Genomic DNA, 13,438 nt, shown 5'->3' with positions numbered 1-13,438 from the left:
TGGACGCAGCACACTTGCAGTTTCCATTTTTTGGGGGCAGATTTATCACTAGAAGTTTTTCTTCGATTAAAATATGAAATTAGGTTAGACAAAAACGCATGCTTTGCTTTTCCTCAGCAGCCTTTTGGTTTTTTGTTTTGTGTTTTTCTGCTCAAATCCGAGCAATCACTGGCAGATTATATCAGTCACAACCAGCTAGCAAATCCTGCTAATGTTTACTTCATGACTGGTACAACATCTCTGGCTGACTTATTGTAAAATGAGAACCCTGCAGGAGGATATTAAATATGCTATATATTGTGATAGAAGACTTTGGATTAAGCTGAATGTCAAAAAGAAAAATGAATGAACCTGAAACTGAATACTGTATCGCAGGATGGTAGCCAAGTCATTCCAATGAGGTTGTTCACTGGGCATACACCAAAAAAAAAACCTCAGTGGGATTTCTTTGTTGTTTTGGCCCACCGACTATGCACACAACTCCAGCTAGGCTGAATAAGAGCATTTACATATCCGTCACTTAATCCATCTTCATCTGGAAGTCACTTTACTGAGAGAGAACATTGTGCCACAATTACCTGACAACACAGCACAACCACAAGGACTTGTGATTCCTTTGGAATGGATCTGGTAGTCCTGTTTTGGGCCTTCATCTAACAAAGCCTGATATGTGGCGACCAAACTAAATTGTTTCCATACAGGGCAGTGACTCTGGCTGTTGATCTTGGTTATAGTTTTGGGTACGAGGTTATCCATCTGAACGGAAAGGACTGCATTTAATTTGCACAATAATGTATGTAATTGCTATTAGTGTGCAGTGTTGTTCTCCACTTCCTGTAATGTGATTTAGCTCTTCTGTGTTTGGGTTATGTATATCCAACATCCCTTCTTTTCCCTCTCACCACTCCAGCTAACTCTCCTCAAGAGAGCCTCAGTGGTCAATGATGGGATCCACCCTGGCTGTGCAAACACTGCTCCCACAGGAACATTAATTTCCAAGCAGCCCCATGAGTGAATCAAAAGCGAGAATGCTCACTAAGCATGAAGAGTAGGGAGTGAAACCATACTTCTTGATTTAAAAAAGCCTTTTTTTCCAAGAGAGAATATATAATGGCAAATTAATTTTTGAGAGATTAATGTAAAAGGTAAATATTTTAGTGCGTACTTATCTTCTAAAAAGTCAGAGCATGGTCACATCCTCAACCCCTACCCCCCCCCCAACCACATTGGTTATCCAATGTTTGTAGAAAGAGTTTAGACGTATAAGGAGAGTCTAATGAGAGAAGAGATTCCAAACTGCCTGATGGCTCTCATCAATCACCTTTCTCCTTTGGAGGTGTGATGGTGGCTGGGGGAAGGTGCCATGGAGGGATGTGTGGGAGGGAAGGCATCAGGCTTTTAATCTCAATAAGTTAATAGACTTTTTCATCTGGTCTTCCTAAGTAGAACTTCATCCCAGTTAAAAACAAACAAACAAACAGCATGTACACGGGAGATTGTCTCAAGAGTTGGTTGGCATTTCCACAGTTAATTCGTGTTGCACCTGAATTGAAGAGCTTTAACGAAAGTAAGTCGATATACCGATTACCATTTAAAGGGTACCAATGAGCCAGTTTAGGAAAACAAATCCAGATCTCTACTGCAATAGGAATACACGATATAGCTATTAACTATTAAATAGCACGTTTGCTATTAGAGGCAGCTCTAGCAGCAAACATGTATGTTTTGAGATTTTATACATAGTAATGTTATTCAATTAAATATGCAAAATACAGTAATAAGGATTTATATCCCAAGCATTTTGCTGATCAGGGAATATTAAACATCCTGGATTGTTCCAGTTTCAATCTGGCTGTCATGAATCCTACAGAAATTGGTAAAACACCCCTGTCACTGCCAAATTGCCCAGTTTTCACCAAAAAAGAATATTACACTCGTCAGTGCTTAAACAAGTGTTTTATTTTGTTCCCTGATCTTACGTAACCAAATATAAAAACATAAAGAATACACCTGAAACCGAATTCAGCACTTATTGGTCTTCATGTGAGCCAACAAATCATTGTATCATTGTCTTTCAGATAGAGACATTATACATGCTGTCATGCCAAATAGTCTAATCTTCTAAAAAGCTTGAGGACATGTATCTGGCCAATGAAAATGCAAAATCGGTTGTGTTCATGACTGAAATAACTTTCCTCCATCTGAATGGGGTAGTTGGTACACGCAAGTGCCCCAAATGTGGCGTTTCTACAGCCCATCGTTCAGTTTACCTATTCGCTTTAGCTAGCATTTCTGCATTACAGCTCTTAATTTGCAAGATAGCATCAGCAAACAATATGCCTTTCTTCAGGAATCTCTTGTTCACATCAGACTGAAAATAATACCATTCAACTCACAATAATTATGTTCTTAGTTAGTCAGTTAGCTAGCAAGCTTGCTGACGAAATTCAATGTGTAATTTTGCATATCAAAACTGATAACTTTTTTTGCTAGAATACATTAAATCTCTTTCAAATAAGGGTGCATTGTTTCCAAAATTATTTGAAGTTTCCAGTGTTATCGACAGCTATTATCACTATGCACTGCAAAGTCCTACAATTTAGGTTTAGGTTCCAAGGAGGATGGAATTAAGAATGAGTTTTTCACTGATTTCTTTTTTTTTTTTTTTTTTTGTATGCCATATCAATCCTTTTTCCTGAGGCAGTTGGTTCCATTGTGATTATTACACCTGGGAAAATTACACTAAACTTTTTGCTTTTATTAGCTATAGCAGGTCAAACATGTCTGACCATGACTTTATGAAGATAATATTGTGTTTGTCCCTTTATCCCCTGTTGTCTTGGGGCAGATTAATTAATTCTCCTGGTTGGACAAGGAGAGGGAGAGGGGATAATATGGAAAATATGTAGAAAATGTATTTGGGTTGACTGTCCAGCTATTAATAATGATTGTGTTTGGATAAATAGTGCCCTACTTTCAGAATCTGTGGATCTAAATATTCCCAATAGGCTGCCTCCCTCATGTATTGATTGATTGGTATAGTGTTTAAAGGTCAGAGTCATAAAACATCAGAATGTAATTAACACACTGTGATTTTTAACCAGTGGTTAATGCATGTTGTGTTGACTTTTGTAGCTTTCTTCTCCATGCAGTGTTTGGATTACCACATTTTATTTGAATTTAAGATTAGGTTCAGAGCAAATGTAATTTCTGACAAGACAGTGTTCCAAAAAAGGGTCAGGCAGGCCTGCCAAGGCTGTGATACATGTACTCATATAGTGTGTCTTTAATCATGGTTTCCTCGGATTAGGTGGACCATTGTGTCTCCTTTTTCCTCTGAACTACTCATCTAGAAACCTGCAAACAACAAAATACTAGAGACCTGCTTACATTCCATGCAGAGTCACGTGGGCACAAGACAGATGTGATGGTCTGTCTCCTCATGGTTATTTCCCTCAGCTTCTTCACAGATAATTAATTTGGCCAGGGGAATACAATAAACATTTTGAGCTGCTTTTAACCCAATTCAAACTGTCTTGACCTTGAATGACTAAAAGCTGAGATCCCACTGATGGATGTGACGCTAAGAGCTTCATTTAAACGCGCCTTTTCAGGATTGTCAGCAAATTGTGTTCAATTGCTTTTAGTCATCCAAAACCTTACAGACTGACCACAACATTTAGTCCCAGTATTTAAAGCTTGTGTTGTCAGGTTCCATTCCCTGAAATACAAAATAAAGGCTTCATTGTTTGGCAACACATTTGCTCTGTTATTACCTTGGGAGTTGAGTCTATTCATATTTTCTAAGATTGAAAACATATGTTTTCATTTGAGAAGACATTTATCTGAATATCTGGGCAGAAAGGATGGAATAAGCTTGCAATTTGTCTGTCTTTGTGTACAAGCAAAATCATCTAGGAAACTGTCTGTATTATGAAGCCAAATAGAAAAGAATTCAACTTCAGTTTTTGATTCATAAATGATTAATACAATTTTCTAAGATTTGACAAACAAGACATTGTATTGGTTGACTTGTGATCAAGTGATTTAAATTATTGTGACATTTAATATAATATCTAACTGTGATCTACATGTGTAGTGTCTGTTGCTTGTCAGGAGTGATCTTAAAAATGAGCCAGAACTTTTTGAATGTTTTTTGTATGATAGTTGAGATTCATCTGAGAAATCACCACAGTGGCTCAGATCAAATGACATTTACAAGTTAAGGAGTTGTAATGTCTGTCTTAGTTCTTGGCCTACTTTTTTTTTTTTTTTTTTTTTTATCCCAGAAAGGTGTAGTTACTGATTTGGTTTTGATTTGGCTGCACCAATACTCCCTCTTGAGAACCTAAAAGAACCTAATATGAAATGTAAACCACAACTCGGTTGTTTAATCTGAGTAACTAAAATCAAAAGAGGCAAAAGATCACAATCTCACTGCAATGAAATGGGCCAATTCCTTAGAACATACTAGCATAGCTCACTTGTGGAGGAGCAAGCCTAGACAGAAAGGGTTGAGTAATGAAGATGGATGCATTCTGTTATCAGGCAGCCACTTACTGGGGCCTGATGTAACCTTAAACACTGAGGATAGCTCAGTTGCACAAAGAAGCTAATTAATGAATAGCAGCCATGAAAGAGGACAAGGCAAGTGCACATTTGCAGATGAATTCCAGACACTAATCAAACACTGTTGAAGTGGTTTGGTTTGTCTCCAGAGCAAGGCAATGTTTGGCAAGGATTTAAGGCAGTATTTGCATGCTGGCCTGATGCTGGATACATGCTTCAGTGTTTTTATATATGGGCATGGGCTATATATATATATATATATATATAGTTTAAGTGTTTTCTAAACGCTTGCGCTCACATTGTGCTCATTCGCAGATATAGTCAGCCAATCAGAGAATGGGATTAACAATGGTTAAGTCATCTTCCCACACAGCAAGGCGCCTCAAGCTTCAGCCATAAAAACTAACACCAGAAAATAATAGAAACAAGCCTAGATAACATTGAAACAGCTTTTATTGTTTGTCATGAGCCGACCTTTAAATCGGGAGGTTTCAAGAAGTATCTTAAAACGACTGTAATACATGGGGATATAACAAAATCAATCTATTTGATGAAAAGAGATGGAGGTTGAATAGGGAGAAGGAAACCAATTTTCAGATCACTGTTTAGTTGTCTGACCCACAACTTTGATGGTAACAGCTGAAGAAACATCTGAGAGCGAATATTCAACTTACATCCATCTGGTGCCCACAAAGAATAGTCGAGATAAACGATACTGTTCTTCCGTAATGAATGTGTAAACAAGTTTTTGCCATATCAACTTAACAGGTGATGATGGCTTGGTGTTACTCGATAATTTCTTTATACGTTAAAGCAGGTCTCTAGTTTTGGACTTCTAACGACTGCTTTGTGTCAGATGATATCAGCAGTCATTCAGTTTTCATTGGACGGGACATCAGACTAATTAGCTTCTGTGTAAAGTCCATGTCTTGATTCAGCTTTGATCTTAATGTTGATGTCATCAGACTAACACGCTTGAAAGCACAGATTTGATATGTTGATGTTTTTCGAACGTGGTGATTGCCATGGTTACCATCTTAATTTAGCAAATTAGGACACAAACATGTGCTATTTCAATTTCATTCTTAATGGAAATGCCAGTGCTTTTACAAGCAGTTGCTCGTAACTAATCTTTTCAACCAAGAAATTTTCACTTGATGATGCTGTTTGCTAAACGTTCTGCAGATCAACTGAAAAAAACTGTTTTCCGGGACAGAAATGCTAATGGAGCTACAACTTCTTCGTGCGTTGCTGGCTCTACAATTTGGTTTATGCATTTTAAACTCATGCTGATGTGACTGTACAGTATGACTGTGCTAAATTATGAGGACTCACAAAGCTATATCGGGTGTCGCTCTTGTTTTCCAGTACCAGCTCCAGTGGAGTTCTCCGTGGCGGTTGATGAGCTTCCAGTGGCAGACGTGGCTTGTGCTGATGACCGTGTTAGTTTTGCTGGGTCTTGTCCCTTATGTCGTTCACTGCATGATGACTGCGTTCGACAGTCCTCCTCCTCCCAGCACCTTTAAAGTGGCAGCAGCCTCCTTCGGCCTACTGACAGAGATCCTGCTGGTCAAGTGAGTACTGACATTTTTACTCTGTTCTTGAAAAGCTAGAGTTTAAGTACCCTTGGTCTGATCATCACATAACATGGCAAACAACTTTGACACATTTCTCAACTGCCGCATGCCAACAACAATTTAAAGAAATACAGTACAGGCCAAAAGTTTGGGCACACTTTCCTATTCATTTGAATGAGACGGTGTGTCCAAACATTTGGCCTGTACCGTATCTAATTTTTGTGTGATTTACAACAGGAAGTAGTGAGCATCTGTGTCAGCCAAATAATCATCGCTGAAAACATGCTGTTGTCCAACCCCCAACACCTCCCTCACCCCCACCCCACCCCTCTTGTTTTTTATAGTCCTCTTTCCCATTTTGATATCGCTAATTGGAACAATGCCTGCGGTTCTGTAAACCATTAGTAAATGAACAGTCTGTTTTTATTAACATCTAACTTGTAAATAATGAATAAGATTCCTGGCACGAACAATGTCTGCTCTGTGATTAAAAAACAATATGTGACAAATAGTGTAATCAGATTACAAATTCAGATTAGGTAATCGCCTGAAGGAGTAGCTCAGTCAAACTGCACATTACTCAAAATTACATATGTTTGGAAAAACAAGAAAAAAATTTTGAAGATGAAACTACATTCTTAGTGACCTTATTCATCTGAGTGTTGATGATGACCTACTTAAAGCATTCATTGTAAAATATGATGTTCGTAAAAGTCAAGCTGCTCACCAACCTCCAATTGAAAGATTCAAATTTTGTGTCCTCCATCGCCCTCCTCCAGTGTTTGTCTTTATGAAAATAAGAAGCTGTTTGTAATTAACTAAATAAGACTTGTAAAAAATTTTCAGCTTTTAAATACTTTTGCAAGGAATGTGGCTAGTAAACTGTTAATTAATAAATATGGTTGCGCTGGTTCTGTGCTTCTGCATCATCATGCTGTTTCGGTCTTTGTCCGCACTAGCAACAAGCGGTAAGTTTATGACAGGAAATTGGTTTGTGTACAAAATATGCAGCAGCTTCGGATGAGCTTCATTCTTAAATAAGCCCAGTTGCTCATTGTTGCAAGTTGAAAGAGGTGCCCACAGTTATAATACTGAAATCCAAATTTTTTTTTATATATATATATATATATATAAGTCTTAAGATAACAAATAAGAAGAACAAATTGATTGTTATTCTACATTTATGTGGTTTTGAAAGCTCACTGCTGAAATTTGGATGTATCTGACTGGAGTAAAAGAGGGGGTTTGCTGTCAACTGATGCTTAAATTATTGCTGGTACAATGAAAAGGTTGGTGGGTGCCCTTATTAAGATTGGTGAGGCCCACAGACTGCCCCATGGTGTCTGTGCTGCATGGGATGTGCCAGCCTCCTGCTGCCCCCTGTCAGGGAGCATCTCAGTCACTCTTCAGCTCCGGGGGGAAGTCCTTACGAGCGCCAACCCCCTCATCTCTCACCCACAACACACCCAGTTAATCTCTGAAACAGGGCCTTAAGACAAAGATACACAAGTAAACAATTGGGATGAATTTTTTTTTTTTTTATTGTGATCACCCAGTGCTGTGTACTTGTGGGGTCTTTTACTATGACTATAGCACCTCAGACATCTTTGGTTTGCCGGAAAACAGTTAAACACTGTAAGAATTCTTTATTTCATCATTACAGCGCAGTTTTTAATGAATTTGATATATTATTTTGGTTACAAAAAAGGTATTGTCATCACATTGAGAAATAAGCTATTAATCACTTTATCAAGAAGCATAATGCTTTTTTGTTTAATAGAACTCCATCCGTTTTATATATTGAAGTCTGTCTGCAGGTCTTGGAAACAATCACAGCATTTTGCTTTGAAATACAATTTTTGGCCCCAGAAGGAGCAGTGCAAAATCTAACAAACTGCCTCTGTGGTGGATTTTCTGCTGAAACACTGGACTCAGAGATAAAACCATAGAAACCAATCAACCCAAAGATGAATAAAAAGGATTATTATTGATCAAGACGGCGGACAAAGCTCTCACAAAGTTGGCAAGTAAAGTCATCCCTTGTCCCGACTTTATGAACTCAGGCTAACTCTTCTGTAGGACTAGAAGATGAACAAGACACACAGAAAAAAATTTGTATTGGTAAAAAAAGAACAGAAAAACAATCAGTTCATATTCACAACAAATAGCAAACAGTCATAACCAGTCATTTTTAAACATTAACAGGATAAGAATGATTTGGATTCTTGGGCACTGGTACTTCCAGTGTTGCATCATTGTCAAGGTCAGAGGTCAACTAATAAATTAACTTTAAAATTTTTCACAATTCTTCATAAAATAAACAACCAAGCATTACTTTAAAAACTTAAGTGATGACACTAAAATCATCAATAGTTGGGCTTGTAGTCTGCTATTTTGAAAACAAAATAAAATAAAATACAAAGTGACATTATCTGTTCTCTGTTAGGCTTGTGAACTATAAAACAATACGACCGGATATTCGGTTTGACAAGTGATATGGTTGTGTCGGTAGCAGCGTCCTGAATCGATAAGAATCAGCCGTGAATCCATAGATGAATCGATTGCAGAGTCACGGGCCTTAGCGAAGGATCGGTGGCCAAACCATTTGTTGAGGAGGTGACAATTTGGAAGAAAGCAAATGAGAAGCTTACGCAACTCAAATATACAAATAATCTTCTAATCTCTAAAAATAATCAAATAATCTTTTCCACAAATATGCTTATTTTCTTATTTTGAGAAATTTAGAAAAATTGTTCCATAATTTAATGAGGGCCCAGTTCTGGGTCCCCCTGGGCCCGGGACAGCAGATCTGTCCCCCCACTCTCGGTGGGCCTGGCCCCACCCACTGACTTCGATGGAAGAGTTTGACAGATATTCATGAAGTACTGCAACAGGAACATGAAATAATTAATTAAATAGGGAAATAATTGTATATATATTTACATGAAACAGAAAAGAACATTTAGGAAACAGAAATGTTATATTTTTATTCTTTGTTTTTTTATTATAAATATGATAGATATGATAGACACACAGAGACATGCTGCCTCACCTTTACACTGCAATGCGCTTCACTTCCCAACATGACAGATGATGAAAGGTTGACAAACACAAAATAGGCTCAGCAATGGGGAACTATATTGAAATGCATGTTGATACTTGTGGCACATGAGATATTGTGCTAAAACTGGTTAATATCCACACAGCTCCACTTTAGGGGATCCGACTGCAGGTCTTCTGTCCTGAGTCTCTCGTTCACTTGTCCCATGGCCGCTGCGCAGTGTGACCGGCCTGAGCAGGTGGCCTTGTGATTAATGTGTGACATAGTCAGCACGTAGCCATGTTGTGTTGTGTGTTTGTCCCTCTCTCCGTTGAATGGTGTGAGAAGTAACTTCAGCTGTAGCCGCTGTAAGCTTTATGTTCAGTGTGATGAAACACCTAAAAGTATTGTGTTGTGATGTTGGAAGGAGGAAGAGAGCTGAATAAAACCGGTCCATGTGTTCAACTACTCAGTTCAGCCTGCACTGCTAGTTACCATGGTTACCAGCATCAATGAGACTTAGCTTTATAGCTAGCTACACTAGCATAAACTGAGCTAGCTAAAGTGCGGAGCCGCGACTCTGACTCACTAATTCTCGCCTCCGTTTTTGTTTTTCATAAGAGGAAGCAGAGAAGCACACAGGACAGTCTGTTAATGAAGGTGAATAGCAGAGACAGCAACATGATGTAACACAGCACAACCAGCAGAGACTGGACCCCCACAGACCCCCCCCCAGAGTTTGAGACTGTGTTTATTGTGTCCATATAAAGAGACACCAGACCAGAGGTCTCCAAATGCGGTTTCCTGATTCAAATGAGTGACTCCTGATCAGACTTCAGCAGAGCTTGATGAGCTGATCATTTGAAGGTGTGTTGGAGCAGGACAGTGTCCCTCCAGGACCGGAGCTGGAGACCTCTGGACTGGACCAAACCCTCCAGAGACTGGAGACTAGACCGGATCCGGATCCCTCCAGAGACCGGTTCTTGTAGGGCCTCTTTAACTGAAGGTACTTTTGAACTATAAACATGTCTGCAGAATCAGACATGTTTCCTTTCCTTTCCTGTATTTCCTGAGGTTTTTTTTTTTTTATTCTTAATTTTTTGAGCAAATACTTTTGTACTTTTACTTAAGTAATATTTTGACAAAGCTACTTTTACTTGTATTGGAGTAATATCTGACAAGGAGTATCTGTACTTTTACTCAAGTGCTGAAGTTATGTACTCTGCCCACCTCTGCAAATCTCTGACTGAACTCAGCAGTGGCGTTACGCTGCATGCAGTCATGAAGTTTGGATACTGAAATGTAGAATTAAGTAAAGACATTTTTCCTGGTTCTGCTGCTATCATTTTAATTTGTCTATAGTCGGTCCAACTATGGAGGAGTGCACTTTTAAACAATAACATCACTAATATATTGCTCTGGTTGTCAACAATTTCTCACTAACAGGTAGAGCCTTCATACTCTAAGCTGGATCGATCTTTTTCACATTCCATTCCTGAAACAACGACCTATTGCTGTAAATAGCTGCTGCAAAAGAGCACCAACTGTCAGTTGGCAACAGAAAATACTCCCCAACAACTGCACTTTTTCTTCCTGCTGGTTCTCCCAAGAGCAGCAGCTAAAGCAATTGGAAGATGTAACCTTAATTTTAAGGAATTACTTAAATAAAACTGAATAGATATTTAACTAATTCATATATTGGTGACTTGTGACAGAGAAAATTGTGAAGTCACTCTGAGGTGTACAGTCTCATTACAATAATAGAAAAGAAAGAAAACAAATACACTAATGTGATAAACGTCATTTGATTACTATATTCCTGTTTAGTTTGGTACCTTTCCTGTTCAGTGAGAGGATTGAAGAAAGTTATCTTCATATTATGAATACATTATCATTTATTACCTGTATTGTGTATGTCGGAATCGGAAAGGGAAAGAAGAGATTGTTTAAAGCCACTAAGTAGCATAATTCTACTCAGCCTCATTACTGTATCTTGTAATCTTCTGACAGTTTACCTTCACATTAGCATTTCTCATTTTCGTCAAATCCATGGAACTCCTGGCTTCCTGTCAACATTTTTCAACCTCCAAAACAATCTGTTTGAGCCCTTGTCTACTTTCTGCAGGTCTGTTATTGGACAGATTCACAAAGTCACATGACATTTGTCAGGCTTGAACTGCCTTTCAGAGGGCTGTCACACAATATGTGCCCTCTCCTTCCTTTACTGTCATGGCAGGAGTTGCGGAGCTGCGACAGTGCCCTGACCATGCTGCTCCGCACTGTGAATTCTTATATGCCATTGCCTGGAGGTTAGAAACTCTCATTATGCCGTGTTAGATTTATTAAAATAGATTATGGAAATGTTAATTAAGTCATTAATTACATTATTTAAGCAGCATTGACAGATAAGGGACTGTGTATGTGTGTGTTATTGTGTGTGTGTGTGTGTGTGTGTGTGTGTGTGTGTGTGTGTGTGTGTGTGTGTGCGCGCAAGAGGGGATGTCAAGCTCCCTGGGTGGTTTAAAAGGATGTGATTGGTGACAAGGGACACTGTAGAGATGGCGTCTAACTGCTAGTGCTGACATGATACAAAGTGGCCTACGCTGCTCTCTCACCTCACGCTACTGTCTGCAGCAGTTTTCAGAGCTGCCTGGGGACGAGTAGCTCATTGTGGGTAAAAATGTGTTGTTGTTGTTGTTGTTGTTTTGTTTTGGGTTTTTTTTTTTTGTGAGCTTGTTTTGTCTTCTTTGAAGTAAATAACAGCTACATATACAGACATTATAGAAAAAATAGAGCGTAGACAGTGTCCACGTCCATAAGGGTCACTGAATGGCTTAATGGGTTTGGAAATGATGTAAATCATATGCTGCGGTCTTTGCAGTCACCAGAGCCCAACCGAACCAGCACTTATTTTGCGATGACCATCATTTTAACACCTGGTGAGGGAATATCTTTCTCCATCGCAGATCCAAGATTTGTAGAATCCAAGCATTGCAGCTGCTCTGGCAGCCCAAGACCAACACCCAGAAACGTAATGCTGGGTTTTCCTTCAACATGTCATTTCCCTGTAAGTTAAAATGTTTTATTTGAGGGAAAGAGAGTGTGCTAGGCAGCATGGTGGTTAGCGATCCACAATAAGAAAGACGTGGGTTCGGTTCCCCAGCCTGGAGCCTTTATGTGCAGAGTTTTTATGTTCTCCCTGTGCGTGTATGGGTTTCCTCCCAGCACCCAAAGACATGTTTAGGTTAATGGAGACTCGAAATTGTCTGTAGTTCTGAGTGTGAGTGTGAGTGGTTGTTGGTCTCTGTCTGTCTCTGTGTGTTGGCCCTGGGATGGACTGGTGACCTGTCCAGGGTGACCCCGCCCCTCACCCAGTGAGCTGGGATTGGCTCCAGCACCCCCCGTGACCTGGAGGGGATAAGCAGTAGAAGATGAATTAATGAAAAGGAATGAGAGTGAGCAGGGTAAACACATTTTGCATTCTGCTTCACATTTCCCTTCCTTTGAACATTTGAACAAAGTATTTGCTGTGACATTTGAGCTAAGGCCTCAAACCATATTTCCAAGCTGTTCCAAATGAAAACACAAAGGCACAATTGGAAGATGAATTACCTACAAGTTGATACTATGGACTCTCTTATCTGTTGACAGTTTAGTTACCACAAAGCACAAGAAATGTGTTTTCCAATTCTCTGAGAATTGAGCTTTTCTCTTTCCCATCAAACCTATATTAAGGGAGGGAAAATTGCTCTGATCACACTTGATAAGAACAAATGATAGATGTTGTAAACAAGCAAAACGCTTCAATTGTGATCTGAGGCATTGATTTGCCTCAGTACACAATTACTATGTGGACTGAGGTTATGCTTCAAGTCAATCTGGAGAGAGAAGGGTGTTTTTCTGTTTTCTGTCCATTGTAGCACTTTTTACCATACACCAAAAATGTCAAACTTTTGAATTACAAAGTATTATTGAATATTATCAAAAAGTACACATTCTGCTGATGGTTGCCAGGCAATGCTGAGCGGTGTCTGTCTCGAAATGAAGTGGTTTGTTCAGAGAACCTATCCCAATTTACCTTAAGTATTGTTTGTATGATTTGTTGTCTTTTGTAGTTGTTGTTCTACACTTAGACTAATAAAATTGCTTAGTATTTGCTTGCGTTTAGGATCTATAAACCTTATAAACCAAAAATACCCATTACTTCTTAAGCATTGCCAAACACTAGGTGGAAAATATTAGATGTTTAGCA

The 13,438-nt window shown here is 39.0% G+C and overlaps 1 protein-coding gene across 3 annotated transcripts in view; it reads left to right on the top strand.

The window, feature by feature from the left end:
* Positions 1-13,438, top strand: part of LOC115041980 (uncharacterized) — a 67,013-nt gene that overhangs the window by 49,699 nt on the left and 3,876 nt on the right. For all 3 annotated transcript variants that reach the window (XR_003840655.1, XM_029499941.1, XM_029499940.1), the window contains exon 4: positions 5,938-6,143. Coding sequence is in view for 2 of the 3 variants with exons in the window: in XM_029499941.1 (XP_029355801.1) it covers positions 5,938-6,143 (206 nt within the window). In the remaining variant the exon portion in view is untranslated. The remainder of the gene's footprint in view (positions 1-5,937; positions 6,144-13,438) is intronic.

The sequence above is a fragment of the Echeneis naucrates genome, chromosome 4 (assembly GCF_900963305.1).
Source record: "Echeneis naucrates chromosome 4, fEcheNa1.1, whole genome shotgun sequence".
NCBI lineage: Eukaryota > Metazoa > Chordata > Actinopteri > Carangiformes > Echeneidae > Echeneis > Echeneis naucrates.
The sequence above is the reverse complement of the archived record's forward strand: the minus strand, read 5'-3'. Positions and strand labels throughout refer to the sequence as shown.